Source organism: Protopterus annectens, chromosome 9.part0, assembly GCF_019279795.1.
Source record: "Protopterus annectens isolate FY-2018-M chromosome 9.part0, PAN1.0, whole genome shotgun sequence".
NCBI classification, from domain to species: Eukaryota; Metazoa; Chordata; order Ceratodontiformes; family Protopteridae; genus Protopterus; species Protopterus annectens.
Genome location: NC_056743.1, coordinates 1,351,098,673 through 1,351,120,332, shown reverse-complemented (window position 1 = coordinate 1,351,120,332; position 21,660 = coordinate 1,351,098,673). Strand labels below are relative to the sequence as shown.

The following is a 21,660-nucleotide window of genomic DNA, read 5'->3' as shown; positions in this document are numbered from 1 at the left end:
GACACAGACAGATTTCAAAGAGGCAGAAACAGGCGTGCCAGAGGTAGAGGGCAAGCTCGAGGCTCCTACAGAGGACGTCAGTGGCAGCCTCCAAACCAGAGAGGTACTGCAGGACCTACAACTACTACACAAAGACCATCTCAATGACTTGACTATGACCCCGTCAACCAGAGCTCAATTGGAAGCACCTTTGGGCGGAAAGCTATCTTTATTCTCAAAAAATTGGCACAGTATTACAAAGGACAAATGGATACTGCAAATAATAGACAAAGGATACAGATTCCATTTTCATACATTACCAAAAAGACAAGGCATGCCAAACCTGCCAACAAACAAAAGGGCAGAGGCTTTCAAACAAATTTCCAAGCTACTTCAAATGAGGGCAATAGAAAGGGTTCCTCTCAGAGCAAGGCCAAGGATTTTATTCAAGACTATTCCTTGTTCCAAGAAAAGAAAAGCAATGGAGACCAATACTGGACTTGTCCGCACTGAATACTTACCTCATCGTGCCAAAATTCAAGATGCTGACCTTACAGCAACTCCTTCCCATGCTGGGCAAGGGGTCCTGGCTGGTAACTCTAGACCTCAAGGAGGCATACCTGCATGTCCCTATCAGACAAAGTTGCAGAAGACACCTCAGATTTCTTGCCGGTTCAGAGCATTATCAATTCTCAGCATTGCCATTTGGCTTATCTACTGCGCCCAGAGTATTCACGAAATGCCTGGCATCAGTAGTTGCACATTGCAGACTTCAGGGGATTCAAATTTACCCATACCTGGACAACTGCCTCATACAAGTGGACAGCCAGCAAACACTGGTAGAACACTTAAACTATGTCATCCGACTACTACAGGCCTTGGGATACACAGTCAACATTCAGAAATCAAGACTTGTTCCATCCCAACGAATAATTTTTCGGGGTGCAAAACTGGATACAAATACCCAGATGGCTTTTCTCACAGAAGAAAAACAAGCACAACTACTGGATTATTTCAGAAATCTGACAACAGAAACCCAGCTAACTGCAAGGAAGATCCTGCAGGCCCTGGGATTCATGGCATCTTGCATTCTTCTGATTCCACAAGCAAGGCTGCATATGAGGAAACTACAATGGTACCTAAGGAGTCTATGGTCTCAGCACAGTCACAGTCTAGAAACTTTAATCTCCCCTCATTCCTTGCCTTCAAAAGGAATTCCTGTGGTGGGCAAAAGCAAGCCAGTCGAACATGGGCCTGCCTTTCAGCAAGCCACATATCAGCCAAACCATTACAACGGATGCCTCAGACCATGGATGGGGAGCTCACATGGAAGGCAGATGCATTCAAGGGCAATGGACACAAAAAGAATTGCATCTGCACATCAACCAAAAGGAAATGCTGGCAGTGATGCATTCCATCGAGGCCTTCAAGCTCTTCCTCCACCAAGGTCACCTGTTAATAAAGACAGACAATACCACAGTTATGTGGTACATAAACAAGCAAGGGGGTACCCATTCATACCCTCTTTGCAGGCTGGCGATGAATCTGTGGGATCTTTCCCTGAAACTCAATATAGAACTACAATCCCAGTTCGTACCAGGAAAAGACAGTGTTCTGGCGGACAGCCTGAGCAGAAACATCATGGATCCACACGAATGGATGTTGCACCCGGATATATTTCTCCAGAAAACACATGCATGGGGAATGCCGGACATAGATCTTTTTGCCTCCCACCACAACCATCAACTGAGGAAATTCTGCACAAGGACATACCATCCTCAAGCATGGAAAGTGGATGCCCTCTCATTCACCTGGAATACTCTAACAGTATATGCATTCCCACCTCTTCCATTAATGACCAAGGTCTTACTGAAGATCAGGATAGAGCAACCAAAAGTAATCCTGATAGCCCCGGACTGGCCAAGACAACACTGGTACCCACTGTTAAGGAGCATGTCACGCAGGAAACCTTGGCCTCTACCACAATGGCCTCTTCTTTTGACACAGCACAATTACAAGACTCTGCACTCCAGTCTAAAAACCTTGCAACTGACAGCCTGGAGAATACCTTGACTCCTCGCCAGGATAAACTATCCAAGAGGGTACAGGATATCATCATGGAAGCCAGGCGGCCTTCCACAAGAAAAGCATATTCAGCAAAATGGAAAAGATTTCGTACCTGGAACACCGCAAAGGGTCAAGATCCGACAATCATGAGCATTCCACATATTCTAGAATACTTGGCTGAAATGCTCCATAATGGCCTTTCCTATTCCTCCATAAAGATCCATGCTTCAGCAATTTCAGCAGAGTACAACACTGACCCACCTGTATTCTCTCATCCTCTGCTAAGACAGTTTCTAAGAGGGATAAAAAACATCAACCCTCCAAGGAAACCACCAGTGCCTACATGGGACCTTAACTTCATGTTGGAAAAATTAACTCTTCCTTCCTTTGAACCAGCAGCATCCTCAGAACTACATTTCATGTCTTGGAAGACTGCCTTCCTCCTGGCCATAACCTCAGCGAGAAGAGTATCTGAGTTACAGGCCCTCATGGCAGTTCAGCCATTTCTCATTTTTCATCAGGACAGTGGCTCTTTGAGAACCAATCCTTCATTCATGCCGAAGGTGGTATCCAAGGTTTCACTGAACCAAGCTATTCACCTGCCTACCTTCTTTCCAAATCCACAAAATAAAGGAGAAAAACTTCTGCATACTTTGGACATCCACAGACAGTTGCGATATTACTTGGACAGAACTAAGACTTACAGAAAAACTGACCAACTCTTTGTAGCATATGCTGCTGGTGTACAAGGAAAAGCAATTTCCAAACAGACAATTTCAAAATGGATAGGAAATTTCATTTGGTTCTGTTACTCCTTTCATGGAAAAGCTGTGCCAGCTAACATTTGGCCTCATTCCACCAGAGCAACAGCCACCTCCACAGCCTTCTTAAGAGGGGTGGCTACAAAGGACATTTTAGAAGCTGCTACATGGAGCTCCGTGCATACATTTTCCAGGCATTACAATTTGCCCTTATATTCCAGATCCAGAGCAGGCTTTGCTACTGCAGTCCTGCAGGGCATGTTAGCTACACCATCCTTTTCTTAGGTCCTACCTCCCCCAGCTTGGCTATGGTATTCTACCCATATGTAAGGACTGCAGATGCATCCTTGAAGGACATAGTACAGTTTTGTACCTACCATAAATGTAGATGTCCGATAGGTATGCATCTGCAGTCAGGATTTCCCTCCCTCCTACCCCTCTGTGGTATATTTTGGATACCTATCCCTCTTTTTAGCTAGCTGGGGTTATCTTTTATGGTGTATTTGTTTTTTATTGCTGTGCATGTTTGGAATTTTTCATTTCTCCAAATTTAGCCTTACTTAGAGGGCAACTGGCATCTGGGGCAAGAAAAACTGAGGAAGATGGCGTTGGCTGACGCTTTTATATCCCAGGCGCTCTGACGTCGGGATGGAGGCGACATCAGCCGACGCCGGACCCAGACTTTGGAATCCGGCCGACCGAGGGGCTGCCTGAGGCAGGACAACCCATATGTAAGGACTGCAGATGCATACCTATCGGACATCTACATTTATGGTAGGTACAAAACTGTACTTTCCCATCCTTCGAACAGAGCTGTTTGTCTAAAATCATTACATTTACAGAATAAAGCATCGTTCATTCATTCGTTCCTGACCTAGCAGATAAACACCTGCTTCTCAAGTACATTTCCAGAAGGCATAAACATGAATATTGCTGTGCTAGCAATTACTAGGTCAGAGGGCAACTTGCAAGTTTCAGAAAGCATACTGCAGTTTTCAAAAAAGCATCTTTTTCAGTCTCATATGAAACTCAATTTGTATAATATACAGTGTATGAAAAATAGAATGAAAAGCGTATTAAAATACTTGGTTATTAATTGGCATTAAGCATACACACATTAATACATATTTTTCTAACAAAAAACAAAAATCTTTTGAAATTAAAACAAGCTACAGAATGATTATAGAGTGCACTACTAACTTTCCTATTCTTAATATCCCTCACATGCTTGGCAAATCTGTCCCTTAATTTACGTATAGTTTTTCCAACGTAAAATACCAAGCATGTGCTACAAGTTGCTATGTACACAATATTTGCTGTAGTACAGGCCGTGATCTACCGCCACATGAGGGCCATCATTATTATATCTACAGTAGTTGCAACCACATTTGTACATTCGGGACCTATGCATTCCCCTTGGTCTCATCCCATTCTGCTCTAAGGTCTCTTAAGTTTCTGCCTCTACTGTATGCAATTTTTGGCTTGTACCTCAACTTATGCTTAAGTTCCATGTCAAAACTTTTGACCCATGCAGAGTTCAAAATAGTTAAAAATTGAGAACGGTCCTGGTTGTAGTTCAACACCATCAGATTATTACCTATATGGGGTGCCATCGTAACCTTAGTAGGTGTAACCCCACACCCTAAAATAGGACAAAAAACAGTGGATCTTTTTTTGTAAATCTCTTTCTTACTCCCTCTTGAAATCATTGTCATCACTAATCAACCTTGATAATCTACACATCTGACCTTTCACCACCCCCCGTTTCTGATGGGGAGGGTGGCAACTGTCATAATAACAACCCATTTGAATGTGTGTCTGTTTTCTATAGATAGTAGAACTCAACTTTCCTTCTCTCTTTCTAAGACGTATATCCAAATTATCAATCTCATCACTGTTAAATCTGTGGGAAAAGGACACAAAGTGTGTACTGCTTTTCAAGAAAGATACAAACTCCTCAATTTCTGTCTCAGTCCCCATCCACAAGACCAGTATATCGTTCAAAAATCTTAGATATTTAGTGGTTTTGGACATAAACCTGGACTTAAATATTATTTCCTTCTCCCATTCTAGTAAAACCACATTTGCAAAGACAGGGGCACATTTCGCCCCCATTGCAACACCTGTAATTTGACGGTATTATTCCCCTTCAAAGAATAGGAAGTTATTTTTCAAAACAATTTCCATCAAGCTGGTTAAAAAATTTGCTTTCATGCTGGGTATAATACCAGATGGGAAAAGACGCTCTTCGAAGGCCTTAACACAGTCACCATGGGGGATCACAGAGAAAAGATTGACCACATCTATAGCCAAAAAAATCACATTGTCTACAGAAACCATGTCCCGTAACATCTCAAGGAAATGCCAAGAGTCCTTCAAAATGTGATCCATTTTAGCAATAATAGGATATTCTTCGTGTTTCACTGTTGCAGTCATTACATTTGGGTAATCTGCTGGCAGATTGCCCTCTGTTGGCCTGAATATCAAAGTCTTGGGTCCTGTGTCAGTTGCTGTCTCCTCTTCCATGATGTCAGGTCGTCAGGGATATAAAACATGCAGCCAACGCCATTTTATTCCGTCTTTCTTGCCACACAATGCCCAAAGCAGAAGTGCCGGTCAGCCGACTCCTGAAATTTTCACATTCGGGTTTCAAAACCGAAGTCTTCAATTAAAGCTAAGTACCCTGATGGGGAAACTTTTTCTTGCTCTTTACCAATGTCAGTAAAAGTTAACAATTGCATTACTTGTGGGAAGCAAATGCCTCATAAGGATTTTCATTTATACTGTATTCCTTGCCTAGGCCCAGATCATAACGTGCTTGCTGTCGGTTTTGTGCTAGATTTAACCAACGCACTATTAAGCGTCGGTATATTTTTGCTTCAAAATATTTTGGATCCAGATTTAATTACCCAGAAATGTCATCGGATAGCAATCAGACTACCGGAGTACACAAAAAATGCAAAAAAAAAAAGACACAGACAGACAGTCAAGGTCCAAAACCGACAAAGCTTCTCCTAAGCCAATCGCTGGTTTGCCTGTACTCAGTGAGGCGCTTTCACAGCCCCTGATACCCGCTACTTTTGAGTCGCAGGCCTCTACTGAGACCCATGTGGAGTCCAATATGCTGCGAGATTCTCAGAGTATTGAACCCATGGATGTCTCTCCCTCGGATGGGTCCGGAGCTGCTGAGCAGGCACCGGCTTCTGATGGTGTTTTCAGGCCTCAACATTTTTATATAAAACCGACGCCAGCTTCAAAAACAAAATCAGCAACTAAGTCTAAAAAACCAATGCATGAGCCACGTGCTCAGGCCCCTTTGTTTAAAAAAACAGATGATCAAAATGGCTGAGGACTTACCTTGATCAGGGGTTCCCAACCCCCCCCCCCTCCCCTGCTAAGAGGCCTAAGCAAGACACTGATTATGAATCTTCAGATCAGGTTTCTGTTTCTTCTGATTCTTCTTATCGGGAATTTTCTATACCACCCTATGAGGATCTAGATGCAGAAGAATCCATTCCATCTGCATCTCCTCCTGAGGATTATTCTTTTGGAGAAACCTTGCATACTTTAAGGGAACATTTTCATTGGGAGAGTCAGGATTTCTCTGAATCAAAAAAGAGGCTTAGGGATTTCCTTCTTCTTCCTCAGCTTAGGCCTTTGGCTGTACTTCCTGTATTAGACATTGTTGATGATCTGTTTACGGAATCAAGCATGACTCCTGATTCCCTACCTCCGGCTCCTAGTAAGCCAGACAGATATTACAGGGTTCCTGACTCCCACAAATTTTTATTCAAAAATCCTGCTGCTGATCCTGAAACTATCTCACAGGGTCCCAAGGTTGTAAAGGCCTCTACAGCCAAAAATCCTACCCCCTCTGATGGGGATTCCAGGGCCCTTGATAGATGGGGAAAGAAGGTTTATACGTCTGCAACCTTGGTAATTAGGGCCTTAAACTGCCAGTTTCATATGCTTAAATATCAACAGCATGTTATGGGCCTATTGAAACAGAAAATAATGTTGATTTTCTGATTGTGTGAAAAATAAAGAATTACAGGAATTATTGCATGCAGCAGAACAGGTTGGAAAGCATACTTTGCAATGTGGTTTTGATTCCTTGGAGGCCTCTTGCAGGGCCGCAGTTACTGGATCTGTGATTAGAAGGCATGCCTGGCTCAAGGAGCAAAATCTGCCTGATCATGTTAAAGCTAAATTGTTGGATGCACCTTTACAGCATGATACTCTGTTTGGTAATAAGGCAGAAGAGGTTTTAAAGAAAATGGAAGACAAAGCTAAATCTATGCAAACTGTAAAAGATTTCTTACAAGTGCAGCCACCCAGATTCAGTAGGCACTGGCCTACTAAAAATTGGTCCTTTCTTGTGTCCAACAGAGCCTCTCAAGGCAAATCCAGGCGCTCAAAAGGCTCTAGATACCAATCACAGGGTTCCTACAGGTCAAAGCAATGGGGTGCCTCTACCTCCAAATCTGGAGGAAACAAAGCACAACCCTACAGTAAGCAGCCTCAATGACTTCCCTCTTCCATCACCAAACACTTATCTTCTGGCAGCCCCCTTAGGGGGGAAGATTAGCACTCAAAATTGGCAGTTAATTACCCAGGACAAGTGGGTCTTAAACATAGTATCACTGAGGTACAGATTTCATTTCCATACTTTGCCAATTCGAAATGGTTGGCCAGATCTACCACAAAATCAGTGGGCAGAGGCTGAGAAACAAGTTACGTCCCTCATGGATATGGGGGCTGTTCAACCAGTACCAGAACAGGAAAAAGGACAAGGTTTTTATTCAAGACTGTTCCTGGTACCCAGAAAAGACAATCCCTGGCGTCCAATACTGGACTTATCGATTTTGAACACGTTCTTGAACATTCCAAAATTCAAAATGCTGACATTGCAGCAGCTACTGCCCATGCTGGGCAAGAACGCTTGGTTAGTGACTGTAGACTTAAAAGAGGCATACCTGCATATCCCAATAAGGGAATCGTGCAGAAGATACCGCCGCTTAAAGGCAGGTTTTATGCATTACCAATTCTCTGCACTGCCCTTTGGCTTATCTACTGTGCCCGGGGTCTTTATAAAGTGCCTGGCACCAGTAATTGCATTTTGCAGACAAAGAAGCATACAAATCTATCCTTACTTGGATGACTTTCTCATTCAAGCAGAAAGCAAGGACATTCTTCTTCAGCATCTGGCATTTGTAAAAAGGCTTCTAACATGCCTAGGGTACACAATAAATGAAAAGAAATTACAACTGGTACCCTCTCAAAAAATTACATTTCTGGGTGCAAGCTTGAATACAACTGCCCAGATGGCTTACCTTACGCCAGACAAACAAAGGCAACTGACTATATACTTCAAACAGATGGCAACAAAAACCCAGTTATCTGCAAGACAAATTTTGCAGGCTTTGGGGTTCATGGCATCCTGCATTCTACTAATTCCATATGCAAGACTGCATATGAGGAAACTTCAATGGTATTTGAAAAGTTTATGGAGTCAACATTGTCACAGTCTGGAAACAATGATTCCTCTCATTCCCTGCCTAAAACAGGAGTTTCTTTGGTGGGCAGAGACATGTCACCAAAACAAGGGATGGTCATTCACTCTACCCCCTGCCACCCAAACCCTAACCACAGATGCATCAGACTATGCTTGGGGGGGGGGGCACCTGGCGGGGAGATGCATTCAGGGCATATGGACACCAAAACAAATGCATCTGCATATCAACCAGAAAGAGATGCTAGCTGTTCAGAATGCCCTGACAGCCTTCAAGGACTTACCTCATCCAGGACAACTATTGATAAAGACAGACAACACCACGGTTATGTGGTACATAAACAAGCAGGGGGGTACACATTCCTACCCCCTTTGCAGACTACCATGACATTGTGGGACACAGCCTTGACTTACCAAGTATATCTTCAAGCTCAATTCCTGCCAGGAAGACAAAATACTCTGGCAGACGACCAAAGCAGAAACCTTATGGATCCTCATGAGTGGAAACTGGATCCACAAGTCTTCAGCATGGTAACACAGAAATGGGGGAGCCCAGACATGGATCTATTTGCCTCTCCCCAGAATTATCAACTGGACAAATTCTGCACAAGGACTTATCACAGACAAGCATGGAAAGTGGATGCCCTATCCTTCAGTTGGAAAAACCTATCAGTCTACGCCTTTCCTCCTCTGCCTCTTCTCCCCAAGGTCTTACTAAAGGTCAGACAGGAAAAAACAAAAATTATCCTAATTGCTCCGGACTGGCCTCACCAACACTGGTACCCAATTCTGAGGAAGATCAATTCCTGCATGGGACCACAATTTTATGCTGGAAAAACTCACCCTGCCTCCTTTTGAACCAGCAGCTACTGCAGATATAAAGTTTTTATCTTGGAAAACAGCTTTCCTTTTGGCAATCACTTCAGCAAGAAGGGTTTCAGAACTACAGGCCCTTATGGCTGTGGAGCCTTTTATTACTTTTTACCTGGACAGGGTGTCCCTCAGGACCAATCCTTCCTTTATGCCTAAGGTGGTATCCAGTGTGGCTCTTAACCAAACTATTCACCTGCCAACATTTTACCCAAATCCGCAGAACAAGGGGGAGCAGATTCTGCATTCATTGGACGTACACAGACAACTAAGATTCTACTTAAACAGGACCAAATCTCTAAGGAAGTCTGAGCAACTACTGGTGGCATTTGCTGCAGCATCAGAGGGGAGGGCTATATCAAAGCAGACTATTTCTAAGTGACTAAGCCACTGCATTCGTTTTTACTACTTGCATCATGGTAAACCGGTGCCCAAGGGAATCGGATCACATTCCACCAGGGCTGCCTCTACCTCAGCAGCCTTTCTTAGAGGAGTTCCAACCAAAGGTATTCTAGAAGATGCTACTTGGAGCTCTGTTCATATTTTACAAAGCATTATCATTTGCCTCTCTTCTCTAAGTCCAGGGCAGGCTTTGCCACTGTTCTGCAGGGCCTTATAGCTGCTCCTAATGCTATTTAGTTCCATCCTCCCATCCATAGCTTTGGGATTCTACCCAAATGTAATGACTGCAACAGTGAAGCACGAAGAACATAATACAGTTGTTGTACACTTACCATAAATATAGATGTTCGAGTGTATTCACTGTTGCAGTCCGGGTTACCCACCCGCCATCCCCCTTTTTTCTAGAACTTCTCTTTCCATCACTATATTCTAAAACCTTTGTGGTGTATTTGCTTTTAGATGAAGGTAAAGTTTGTTGCTAAAAGTGCATTTACATATATATTGCTGTTTATTAATATATATATATATATATATATATATATATATATATATATATATATATATACACACACACACACACACACACACACACACACACACACACACACACACACACACACACACACATTCACACACATATATATATATATATATATATATATATATATATATATCTGTGTGTGTATGTGTGTGTGTGTATATATATATATATATATATATATATATATATATATATATATATATATATATATACTTTTGCTCCCAATTTGGGGGACACCTGACATCTGGGGCAAGAAAAACTGAATAAAATGGTGTCTGTTGCATGTTTTATACCCCTGATGACCTGACGTCATGGAAGAGGAGACAGTGACCGATGCAGGACCCAAGACTTTGATATTCAGGCCAACTGAGGGCAACCTGCCAGCAGATTTCCCAAATGTAATGACTGCAACAGTGAATACACTTCTACATTTATGGTAAGTGTACACAACTGTACTTTTACTGTCATGGTCAATGAAGGCAGCTAATGTTTACGTCTTTGTCCCCCTAGCTGCCACAGTAGGTCTAAATGGTGGATTCATGTACACATTTGTGAATCTTGGGAATGCCAAAAATCCCGGGGATGATGGGGTCCTCCACAGCAAAAATTCAAGCTCAGTTCCATTTATAACATCCTATGAAAAGGCATCAAACAACTCACTGTCAATCTTTGAATAAGCATAATTAATCTCATTACGAGAAACTCTGGAATAGGTGGATGGGTCTTTGAGAACCCCAAACATCTTTGAACTATAATAAAGATTTGACATAACCACGATCCCACCCCCTTTATCCGCTTTCATAAATCTACTCATCCTGTCATTTTTCATCTCATGTAACGCCTCCCTTTCATTTTTGCTAAGGTTGTCAGTGTAAAACTCATTCTTATTTACCTGTGTCCTAAATTCTGTTTTACATAAGGACTCAAATACCATCACATTCCTATGACATGAAAGAATGAAGGGTGTTAGTCATTTTTAAACTCATCACAAAATTCACATCCTCTTGTGGAAATAATTTTAGGTTTAGTTGTTGTGTGTATAATCTAAAATTCAATAACAAGGAGGCAATATCAGTTTTGTAACCTGGAACAAACTAAAAACCTTTACTCAACAATTCAGTGTGTAGAGGTCAATATCAGATTATTGAAATTGTACACCGTAAAGTCACCATTTCTAAGAATCTCCACACCATCATGATGTTCAAATCTTGTTTCTTTAGCTACAAGTACATTGCCAGTTGTGTTAGAGAAATCTAATAGCGTTAGTTCTGTCTCCCTTTCACCCTCCAAACCCCTCTGGTTGTGTGACCATCGGTTCCGGTAACCGAAACCATTCTGGTCTGCCTGATTCTTCAGGTGTTCCAATCTTCTCAACTCTGGGGGGGTTCCAAAAAAACCTCATCTTGAACCTCACGACTATTTCTCACTTTTGTACTATTACTACCAGAACCATTCATGTTGATATTGTCAGCATTATTTAAATTATGAACATCATTTCCTATATTTTCATTGAGCAAAACAGCATCACTGTCTTTGTCATACACATTACTGCTATATACATTCTTAGTAGCATAATCCCTCATGTCCTGTTTCAATTTAGACTGTTTTTTTTCCCATTTTGTCCATGACATACTTTTCCAGGTCCACCAAAATCTTGTTATAGTTGTCTTTATAGTCGAAAAATAGCAAGTCACTGGTAATACTGGAATTAAGAGTAACAATGTCTTTCCTGAAACTTTGCAATTTAGTGTCATCATCTTTGACAATAATATGCATTACCTCAAGTCCCGTGTTGTTGTACAGTTGTACAAGCTCTTTATAAGCTGGCGAACCATCCTAAATCCCTTTTGGTAGCTTCCACAACCGAAGCCCCTTTGGGACCTGTTTCAACTTCAGGGACTCTGTCAAAAATGCATTATCAAGTTGCATACCTCGGTACTTCTGACACAGGCTTTCAAAAGAAAGCCAACTGATTGTTTAAAGATCACAAGATGCCACTTTCTTGATCAGGTTCCTTGAAGTTTAGTACAGGGGCTGTAAAGCAATCAGTAAGCCCTGCTGAGCTACATGGAATAGGCACACTTTCTGATTGGTTGGGTCGGCTGTCAATCACAGCCGGGGTGTGCAAAGTAAGCAATTCGAAATCCTGTGTTGCCGGCAACCACTTAGAGACATCCGTACCATTCCTGTTAGTCAGAGCAGCAGCCAAACAAGCCGAAAAGCTTTGAAACCGCTTCAGTAAGTTCCTTAATGAGTAATTCCATCCCAAAATCACAAGCAGGGTAAAACGCTCAATAAACCAGACAGGGCACCCAGAATGTGCAAAGAAACTCCAGTCCACCACACGAAGGGTGAAGATAAAACCAAACCAAACACTGAAAACAAAAAATGAATAAAGGGCAAACCACACTGGTCGTCGAGTGAAGACACTGCTTTAATGCACCAATTGATGACTGAGACTGATGACAACATATCTGTTGCTCCCTTATTGAAACAGGGATCTATGATTATATAGATACTACTATTGTTAATATATAAATTACCTTTTGCATCTATTTATATTTTAGGACATATTTAAACTAATTTGTTTGTGACTGTTTTTAAATTTTTGAGGTATAGATGGATTTTAAAACTTACTTTGTTGGTGCATTAACTGTTTTTTTAACTTAGGCAGCAGTTAATTAGTATTTGTGATGTCATTGGATTTTTAATATATAAAGGAAGTGATGTTTTTTTCATGGTGACTCTGATGAAGCCTGAGATTTACAGGTAAAAGCGCTCCGTCATCAATTGGTGTATTAAAGCAGTGTCTTCACTCGACGACCAGTGTGGTTTGCCCTTTATTCATTTTTTGTTTTTAGTGTTTGGTTTGTTATGGTAAGTAACTTACACAATTTTACTATCATAATTATTGATGAAAAGTGTACTGCACTTTAAACTGGCTGAGAAAAGTGGTCTTCCTGCAAATATCCTCGTGGCATATTTGACCCATTTTATTAAGTTCGTAGGAACTGAAAAAATACCTCTGTACAAGCACCAAGGAGGTACTGTATTTATGGATTATATGATGCACTTTATCAGCTGTTCTGCATAAAGATATATTCAGAGCATATTTTCATATTGTGCATTTTTTTCTGATTTCAGATACACAGGACATTACTTTGTGACTACTTTGCTGTACTCATTCTTCTTGGGTTGCTTTGGCGTTGATCGATTTTGTTTGGGACACACTGGCACAGCGGTTGGGAAGCTGTTGACCTTGGGAGGTCTGGGCATATGGTGGTTTGTTGACTTGATTCTCCTCATCACTGGAGGGTTGATGCCCAGTGATGGGAGCAACTGGTGCACATTCTACTGAAAATGAGAGAAAACATAAACACTGAAGACCTGAGGCATTCCAAATTGCAATAGTCATGTATTACTGAAGAGCAGAGCTATGGACAGCTGGGACTCCTCATTGATTGTATGCTGGATGGCTGTATCAGAAAGGAAGCGCATTTATTTTCCTTTAAGTGAGAAGCACAAGTTTCAAACCAGACAAATGTTTATTTAACCTGGTTGATTTCCATTTCCAGTTAATGGACAGTACTAGAATTTAATTGCTTTCATTGCCATTATTTTGGAGTTTATAATACTTAAGTATAAATTTCCAAGAAATAAAGCTGCATTTAATGAAGAAACATTGACTTTTTTGTGTGCTTATGAGACATTGAAACGTATCTTTAGTTGACATTGTAATCTGCAATCCCAGGTACCACTTGACACAAACTTGGCACATGCAACAAATAGCTACAGTAATGCAGTCATACTTAGATGTTAAGTCGTTGAAGTAGAGAACAGGAATGCCTCCGTTGTGAAACATAGTCTCAGATTGCTCTTTGTAATTCTGTAGGACTGATGTACCTAAGACCATTTAGTGGGATCTTAGTAGTCCATTCTGGGTGCACCAGTGATTTTCATATTGCAGACTGCTTTCAGGAAAATGAAACAGTAAAGCTTGGGACACTTTTAAATGTAAGAAATTACTTGCTGTAATTGTAAACAGAGGTGCCACGTTCATTTGCATCTAAGATCACTTTTTTCCAATTTTAGAATTGTCAGCTTTTTTTTTTTTTTTTTTTTTTTACTGAATGTGAATGCAGTATTGTATTACATGACCATACATGTTAAATATAAAAATAAAGAATCTGGTCTATAATGAATGCAGTCCCTAGCACAGTTTCAGGTTACTGTGAAGCTAACAGTAACAATGTTTCTGTCTGGAATTGTGTTAGGAGAGTCCCTCGCAACAGTAATTCATAACATTTTGGCTGTAGTTTACTTTGTCTGTGTCTTCTCCCAGTTTGGAATTATAAAAGTAATGGCTTCATTTCCCATAGGCTCCAAACCCGGTCTTCGACTGGAATGAAATAATGCAGGCATGGGTGAGACTCCCCTGTGATGTACCCTGTTGTGCACATTTTCTGCATTGTTCACTGTTTTAAACGTAAAACATCTTCCACTTGTAGTAAATTTTTACTACATAGTTTATAAAAATATTCACTTTTAGTGTTTTATTATTTTCTTTGATAAAGAAGTACATTTGCAGGGTTTCTTATATTAAGCTGTGGCTAAGTCATTCATCATGTGTATAAAAGCTGTGTGCCTTTTTATGTTGTGCGGTGTTATGAGACAACTGTTGGTGTGTGACTGTGCTGGAGTTTTTTCTTCTCCCACCTGTATGTCTTTCCTTGTCACTGCTGCAGTATTCTTTACCAAAGGGATTCCATGCCAAGTGTAGCTCAACGTCTGACCGGTATACCAAAGCCTTAGGCATTTATAAATGCTATATGTCATGCATATACTCCCCGCTGAAGGTGTAGGGCATAAAGGTGATGTATGAACGTACATATCTCAGAAATGTTTTGCTGCCAAGTCCGAGCACTATCATTGATCAGTCTGTGAACACTCCTCCTCCTATGTTGGTTGCCAGGCTGTGTTTCAGATAAGTGACCCATTGGGGTTTCTTCTAATCTTTTATTACTTTTCAGTGTTGCAGGTTTACATGTCATTCAGAAAGGGAAAATGTCAGTGTGGGAAGCAGATTCCCCATAAGGATCGTCGCATGCAGTCTTTCTCTTGTTTGGGTGCTTCTCACAACCATATGAAGTGTTCTGTCTGCCATGCATTTGTCCCTAAGACCCTATGTAGTCATCTCTCCTCCTTGTCCATTTACCTGGAGACCCAGTGTCTTAAATCTTTGGCACAGAGTGCTGTGGCGAAATCCTCCCATCCCGAAGGTCAGCCACCCACCAAGAAAAAGGCAAAAAGAGTCCAGTCTAATTTGGCTGCTGTCCCACCTCACCCAAACATCTCTCTCAAGGTTGGTGAGGGTCAGAGGATCGCCCTGTTAAGTCTCATTGCTGTTGTTAACCAGCATGGCTCCAACTTCTTGCACGTCCTCGCATGCTCTACATATACCCATCCGGATGTTGAAGAGGAACCTTGGTCGATCATTTTAGAGGGTCCGAGGGGGATTCCACAGATACTTTGGGCGGAGATTCCTACTGTCTTGGTTGAATGTTGGCAGGGGTTTGAACCTCATGGGATGTTTAGGGCAGATGTCCCTCAAAAGAAAAAAAAAAGCAGGTTTTCCATGCTCCTAATGATCCCCAACATGAATGGCAGGATTTTACCAAGGGTTTATTTAATGCATTTATGGCATTGACCATTGACTCCCCAAGGAGTTTCTGTACCTGATCCTCCTTCATCCTGTACCCACTCAAGAGGCCCAGAGACGGGGCTCATCTGTTGAGGATTTGGATTCTGGAGAAGCGTTTTTGGCATATTCCTGTCAGATCCCTTCTCCCTTGGATTATGGTTCTGAAGAGAAAGACTCTACTAGCCCAGACTCTTCTTTTGAAGAGCTCTCATTTGAGATACTGTTTTTTGTATGATGGAGTTACGGGATTGTTCTTAACTTTCTAACATTCAGAAGAGGTACTATGAGCTCCTCCGTATTAAGCCCCCTAAGCCATCTGTTGTCTTGACTGCTGTTTTAGATACCTTTTCTGCTGCTTCTGTGACTTCAGATGTTCTTCGTGTTTCACTGTTGCAGTCATTACATTTGGGTAATCTGCTGGCAGGTTGCCCTCAGTCGGCCTGAATTCCAAAGTCTTGGATCCTGCGTCGGTTGCTGTCTTCTCTTCCATGACGTCAGGTCGTCAGGGGTATAAAATATGCAGCCGACACCATTTTCTTTAGTCTTTTTTGCCACTCGGTGCCCGAAGCAGAAGCATTTCGCAAGTGCTGGTCGGCCGACTACTGAAATATTCGTGTTTGAGTTTCAGAACCAAAGTCTTCACTAAAGCTAAGTACCCCTTTGGGGAAACTTTTTTCTTGCTTTTTACCGATGTCAGAAAAAGTTAATAATTGTATTACTTGTGGGAAGCAAATACCTCATAAGGATTTCCATTTATACTGTATTCCTTGCCTAGGCCCTGATCACAACGTGCCTGGCTGTCAGTTTTGTGCTAGATTTAACCAACGCACTATTAAGCATCGGTATGTTTTTGCATCAAAGTATTTTGGAAACAGATTTAACTACCCAGAAATATCATTGGATAGTAATCAGACTACTGGAGTACACAAAAAACACGAAAGAACATGACCGAGAAAGGCAGTCGAGATACAAAACCGATGTCGAAGCTTCTCCTAAGCCATTCGCCGGTACTCAGTGAGGCACTTTCGTAGCCCATGATACCCACTACCTTTGAGTCGCAGGCCTCTACCGACACCCATGTGGAGTCTGGCATGCCGCAAGATGCTCAAGGTATTGGAAGGACGGATGTATCTCCCTCGGATGGGTCCAGAGCTGCTGAGCAGGCACTGGCTTCTGAGGGTGTATTCAGACCTCAACATTTGTATATCAAACCGATGACAGCTGCAAAACCAAAGACAAAAGCAACTTCTAAAACTAAAAAACAGATGATCAAAATGGCTGAAGACCTTATTACCTTGATCAGGGGTACCCATCCCCCTCCAGATAAGAGGCCTAGGCAAGACACTGATTATGAATCTTCATATCAGGTTTTTATTTCTTCTGATTCCTCTTCTGATCAGGAATTATCTATACCTCCCTATGAGGATTCTGACGCTGAAGAGTCTATTCCATCTGCATCTCCTCCTGAGGATTATTCATTTGGAGAAACCTTACATACTTTGAGGGAACATTTTCACCAGGAGAGTCAAGACTTCTCAGAATCAAAAAAGAGGCCCAGGGATTTCCTCCTTCTCCCTCAGCACATGCCTTTAACCATTCCTCCTGTTTTAGACATTGTGGATGATGTGTTTTTGGAGTCAAGCTTGACCCCTGGCTCCTAGTAAGCCTGACGGATATTACAGGGTCCCTGACGCACATTAATTTTTTTTTAGAAACCCTGCTGCTGATCCTGAAACTATTTTACATGGTCCAAAGGGAGTTAAGGCCTCAACAGCAAAAAGTCCTACCCCCTCTGACAGAGATTCAAGGGCACTAGATAGATGGGGGAAAAAGTTTTATACATCTGCAATCTTGGCAATCAGGGCCCTAAACTGTCAATTTCATATGCTTAAGTACCAACAACATGTTATGGGATTGCTGAAACAGAAAATGATGTTGATTTCAGAATGTGCAGAAAATAAAGAATTGCAGGAATTATTGCATGCAGCTGAACAAGTTGGAAAGCATATTTTGCAATGTGGTTTTGATTCCTTAGAGGCCTCTCCTGCAGGGCCGCAGTTACAGGATCTGTGATTAGGAGGTATGCCTGGTTAAAAGAACAAAATTTGCCTGATCATGTTAAAGCTAAATTGCTAGATGCGCCTTTACAGCATGATTCTCTGTTTGGTATTAAGGCAGAAGAGGTTTTAAAGAAAATGGAAGACAAAGCTAAGTCAATGCAAACGGTCAAAGACTTCTTACAAGTGCAGCCACCAAGATTCAGTAGACACTGGCCTACAAAAAAAATTGGTCCTTTCCTGTGTCAGACAGAGCTCAAAGGGGCAAATCCAGATGCCCTAAGGGTTCCAGATACCAGGTGCAAGACTCATACAGGTCAAAGCAATGGGGCGCTTCCACCTCCAAATCTGGAGGAGATAAAGCGCAAACCTACAGAAAGCAATCCCAATGACTTCCCTCTGCCTACACCAAGCACTTATCTTTTGGCAGCACCCACAGGGGGAAAATTTGCACTTTTTGCTCAAAATTGGCAGTTAATAACCCAGGACAAGTGGGTACTAAACATCGTTTCACAGGGATACAGATTCCATTTCCACACTGTGCCAATGACAAATAGTTGGCCAGAGCTGCCAAAAATCAATGGGCAGAGGCACAAACAGGTTACGTCCCTCATGGATAATGGGGGCCATTCAGACAGTACCAGAACAGGAAAAAGACAAGGTTCTGTTCTTGGTACCCAGAAAGGACCAGGCCTGGCAGCCAATACTGGATTTATCAATTTTGAACATATACCTGGACATTCCAAAATTCAAAATGCTGACTTTGCAGCAGCTTCTGCCCATGCTGGGCAGGAATGCTTGGCTGGTGACTTTAGACCTAAAAGAGGCAAACCTGCATGTCCCAGTAAGACAATCGTGCAGACGATACCTCAGATTCAAGGCTGGCTTAATGCATTACCAGTTCTCTGCACTGCCCTTTGGCTTATCTACTGCGCCCAGGGTCTTTACAATGTGCCTGGCACCAGTAATTGCATTTTGCAGACAAAGAAGTATACAAATTTATCCTTACTTGGACAACTGTCTCATTCAAGCAGAGAACAAGGACACTCTTCTTCGACAGCTGGCAGTTGTGAAAAGGCTTCTAACATGCCTAGGGTACACAGTAAATGAAATCACAACTGGTACCCTCCCAAAAGATAACATTCCTGGGTGCAAGCTTGGATACAACTGCCCAGATGGCTTACCTCATGCCAGACAAGCAAAGGCAACTGACTGCTTACTTCAAACTGATGGCAACAAAAACCCACTCTTCTGCAAGGCAAATTCTGCAGGCTCTGGGCTTCATGGCATCCTGCATCCTAATTATTCCATATGCAAGACTGCATATGAGGAAACTTCAATGGTACCTAAAGAGTTAATGGAGTCAACATTCACACAGTCTGGAAACAATGATTCCTCTCATTCCCTGCCTGCAACAGGAGTTTCTATGGTGGGCAAAGGCATGTCACCAAAACATGGGACTGCCCTTCACTCTTCCCCCTGCCAGCCAGACCCTAACAACAGACTCATCAGATTATACCTGGGGGGCCCACATGGCAGGAGGATGTATTCAGGGCTTATGGACACCAAAACAAATGCATCTACATGTCAACCATAAAAAGAGGCTAGCTGTTCAAAATGCCCTAACAGCCTTCAAGGACTTGCTTCATCCAGGACAACTACTGATAGACGGACAACACCACAGTCATGTGGTATATAAACAAGCAAGGGGGCACATTCATACCTCCTTTGCAGACTAGCCATGGCACTGTGGGACACAGCAGCTTTGACCTAAAAAATACATCTTCAAGCTCAATTCCTGTCAGGAAACCAAAACACTCTGGCAGACAATTTAAGCAGAAACCTTACGGATCTTCACAAGTGGAAACTAAATCCACTAGTCTTCAGCATGATAGAGAAATGGGGGAGCCCAGACATAGATAGATTTGCCTCTCCTCAAAATTATCAATTGAAAAGATTCCGCACAAGGACTTATCACAGACAAGCATGGAAAGTGGACTCCCTATCCTTCAGTTGGAAAAACGTTTCAGTTTACGCCTTTCCTCCTCTGCCTCTTCTACCCAAGGTCCTCCTAAAAGTCAGACGAGAAGCCAAAGATATTAATTGCCCCAGACTGGCCCCACCAATACTGGTACCCAATCCTACAGAACTTGGCTCAGTACCAAGCTTGGACCTTGCCTCAAAGACCACAGCTACTGTCCCAGAAAAACAATGAGATCCTGCTCAATCAACTACAGACTCTGAACCTGGCAGCATGGCTAATCCTGTAGTCATACAAACAACACATCTCAGTAAAGCTGTGATGGATGTCATTTTGGAAGCCAGAAGGCCTAGTACTAGAAAATCTTATGCTGACAAAAGGAAGAGATTCTGTGCTTGGAATCAAGCACAAGGAACTGATACAGCAGAACCAAATATTCCTCAGATATTGCAATACTTAACTGAGATGCTTGACAAAGGCCTATCTTTCTCATCAATCAAAATCCATGCCTCTGCCATTTTGGCTCATTACAATACAGAGCCACCAATCTTTTCTCATCCTTTACTAAAGCAGTACCTTAGATGAGCCAGAAATTTAAGGCCTCCTAGAAGTTCACCATTACCTGCATGGGACCTCAGTTATGTGTTGGAAAAGCTCACCCTGCCTCCATTTGAACCAGCTGCTTCCACTGATCTAAAGTTCTTATCATGGAAAACTGCTCTGCTACTAAAAATTACTTCAGCAAGAAGAGTTTCAGAGCTACAGGCCCTCATGGCTGTAGAGCCTTTTATCATATTTTACCCAGACAAGGGTGTCTCTGAGGATGAATCCTACTTTTATGCCTAAGTTGGTTTCCAATGTGGCTGTTAACCAAATAGTTCATCTGCCAACTTTTTATCCAAATTCGCAGAACAAGGGGGAGAGAATTCAACATTCCTTGGATGTACACAGACAGCTAAGATTCTACTTGAGCAGGACAAAAGCTCTAAGAAAAACTGAGCAATTACTAGTGTCATAAGCTGCAGGATCAGAAGGAAAGGCTATTTCAAAGCAGACAATTTCAAAGTGGATAAGCCACTGAATCCGTTTCTGCTACTTACACCATGATAAACCTGTGCCCAAGGACATTAGGTCTCATTCCACCAGAGCTGCAGCTGCTTCAGCAGTCTTTCTCAGAGGAGTACCAACCAAAGACATTCTAGCGGCTGCTACTTGGAGTTCTGTTCACACCTTTACAAAGCATTACCATTTGCCTTTCTACTCTAAGTCCAGGGCAGGCTTTGCCACTGCAGGGCCTTATAGCCGCACCTAATGCTGTTTAGCTCCAGCCTCCCAACCATAGCTTTGGGATTCTACCCAAATGTAATGACTGCAACAGTGAAACACGAAGAACATAGTACAGTTGTGTAAACTTACCATAAATGTAGATGTTAGAGTGTATTCACTGTTGCAATCCAGGTTACCCTCCCGCCATCCCCCTGTCATTCTGAAGTTTATCTTTCCTTCTCTATCTTCTACAACCTATTTGGTGTATTTGCTTGTAGATGAAGGTAAAGCTTATATCGTTGCATGTGTGTATATATATATATATATATATATATATATATATATATATATATATATATATAATTTTGCTACCTTTTTGGGGGCAAGAAAAACTAAAGAAAATGGCATTGGCTGCATGTTTTTCACCCCTGACGACCTGACGTCATGGAAGAAAAACAGCAACCGATGCAGGACCCAAGACTTTGGAATTCAGGCCGGCTGAGGGCAACCTCCGAGCAGATTA

General features: G+C 42.1%; 1 protein-coding gene across 1 annotated transcript in view; it reads left to right on the top strand.

The window, feature by feature from the left end:
* Positions 1–13,812, top strand: part of TM2D2 (TM2 domain containing 2) — a 324,727-nt gene extending 310,915 nt beyond the window's left edge. The window contains exon 4 of the mRNA XM_044084334.1: positions 13,277–13,812. Coding sequence (XP_043940269.1) covers positions 13,277–13,490 — 214 coding nt within the window. The 3' untranslated portion in view covers positions 13,491–13,812. The remainder of the gene's footprint in view (positions 1–13,276) is intronic.
* The last annotated feature ends 7,848 nt before the right edge of the window (positions 13,813–21,660 follow it).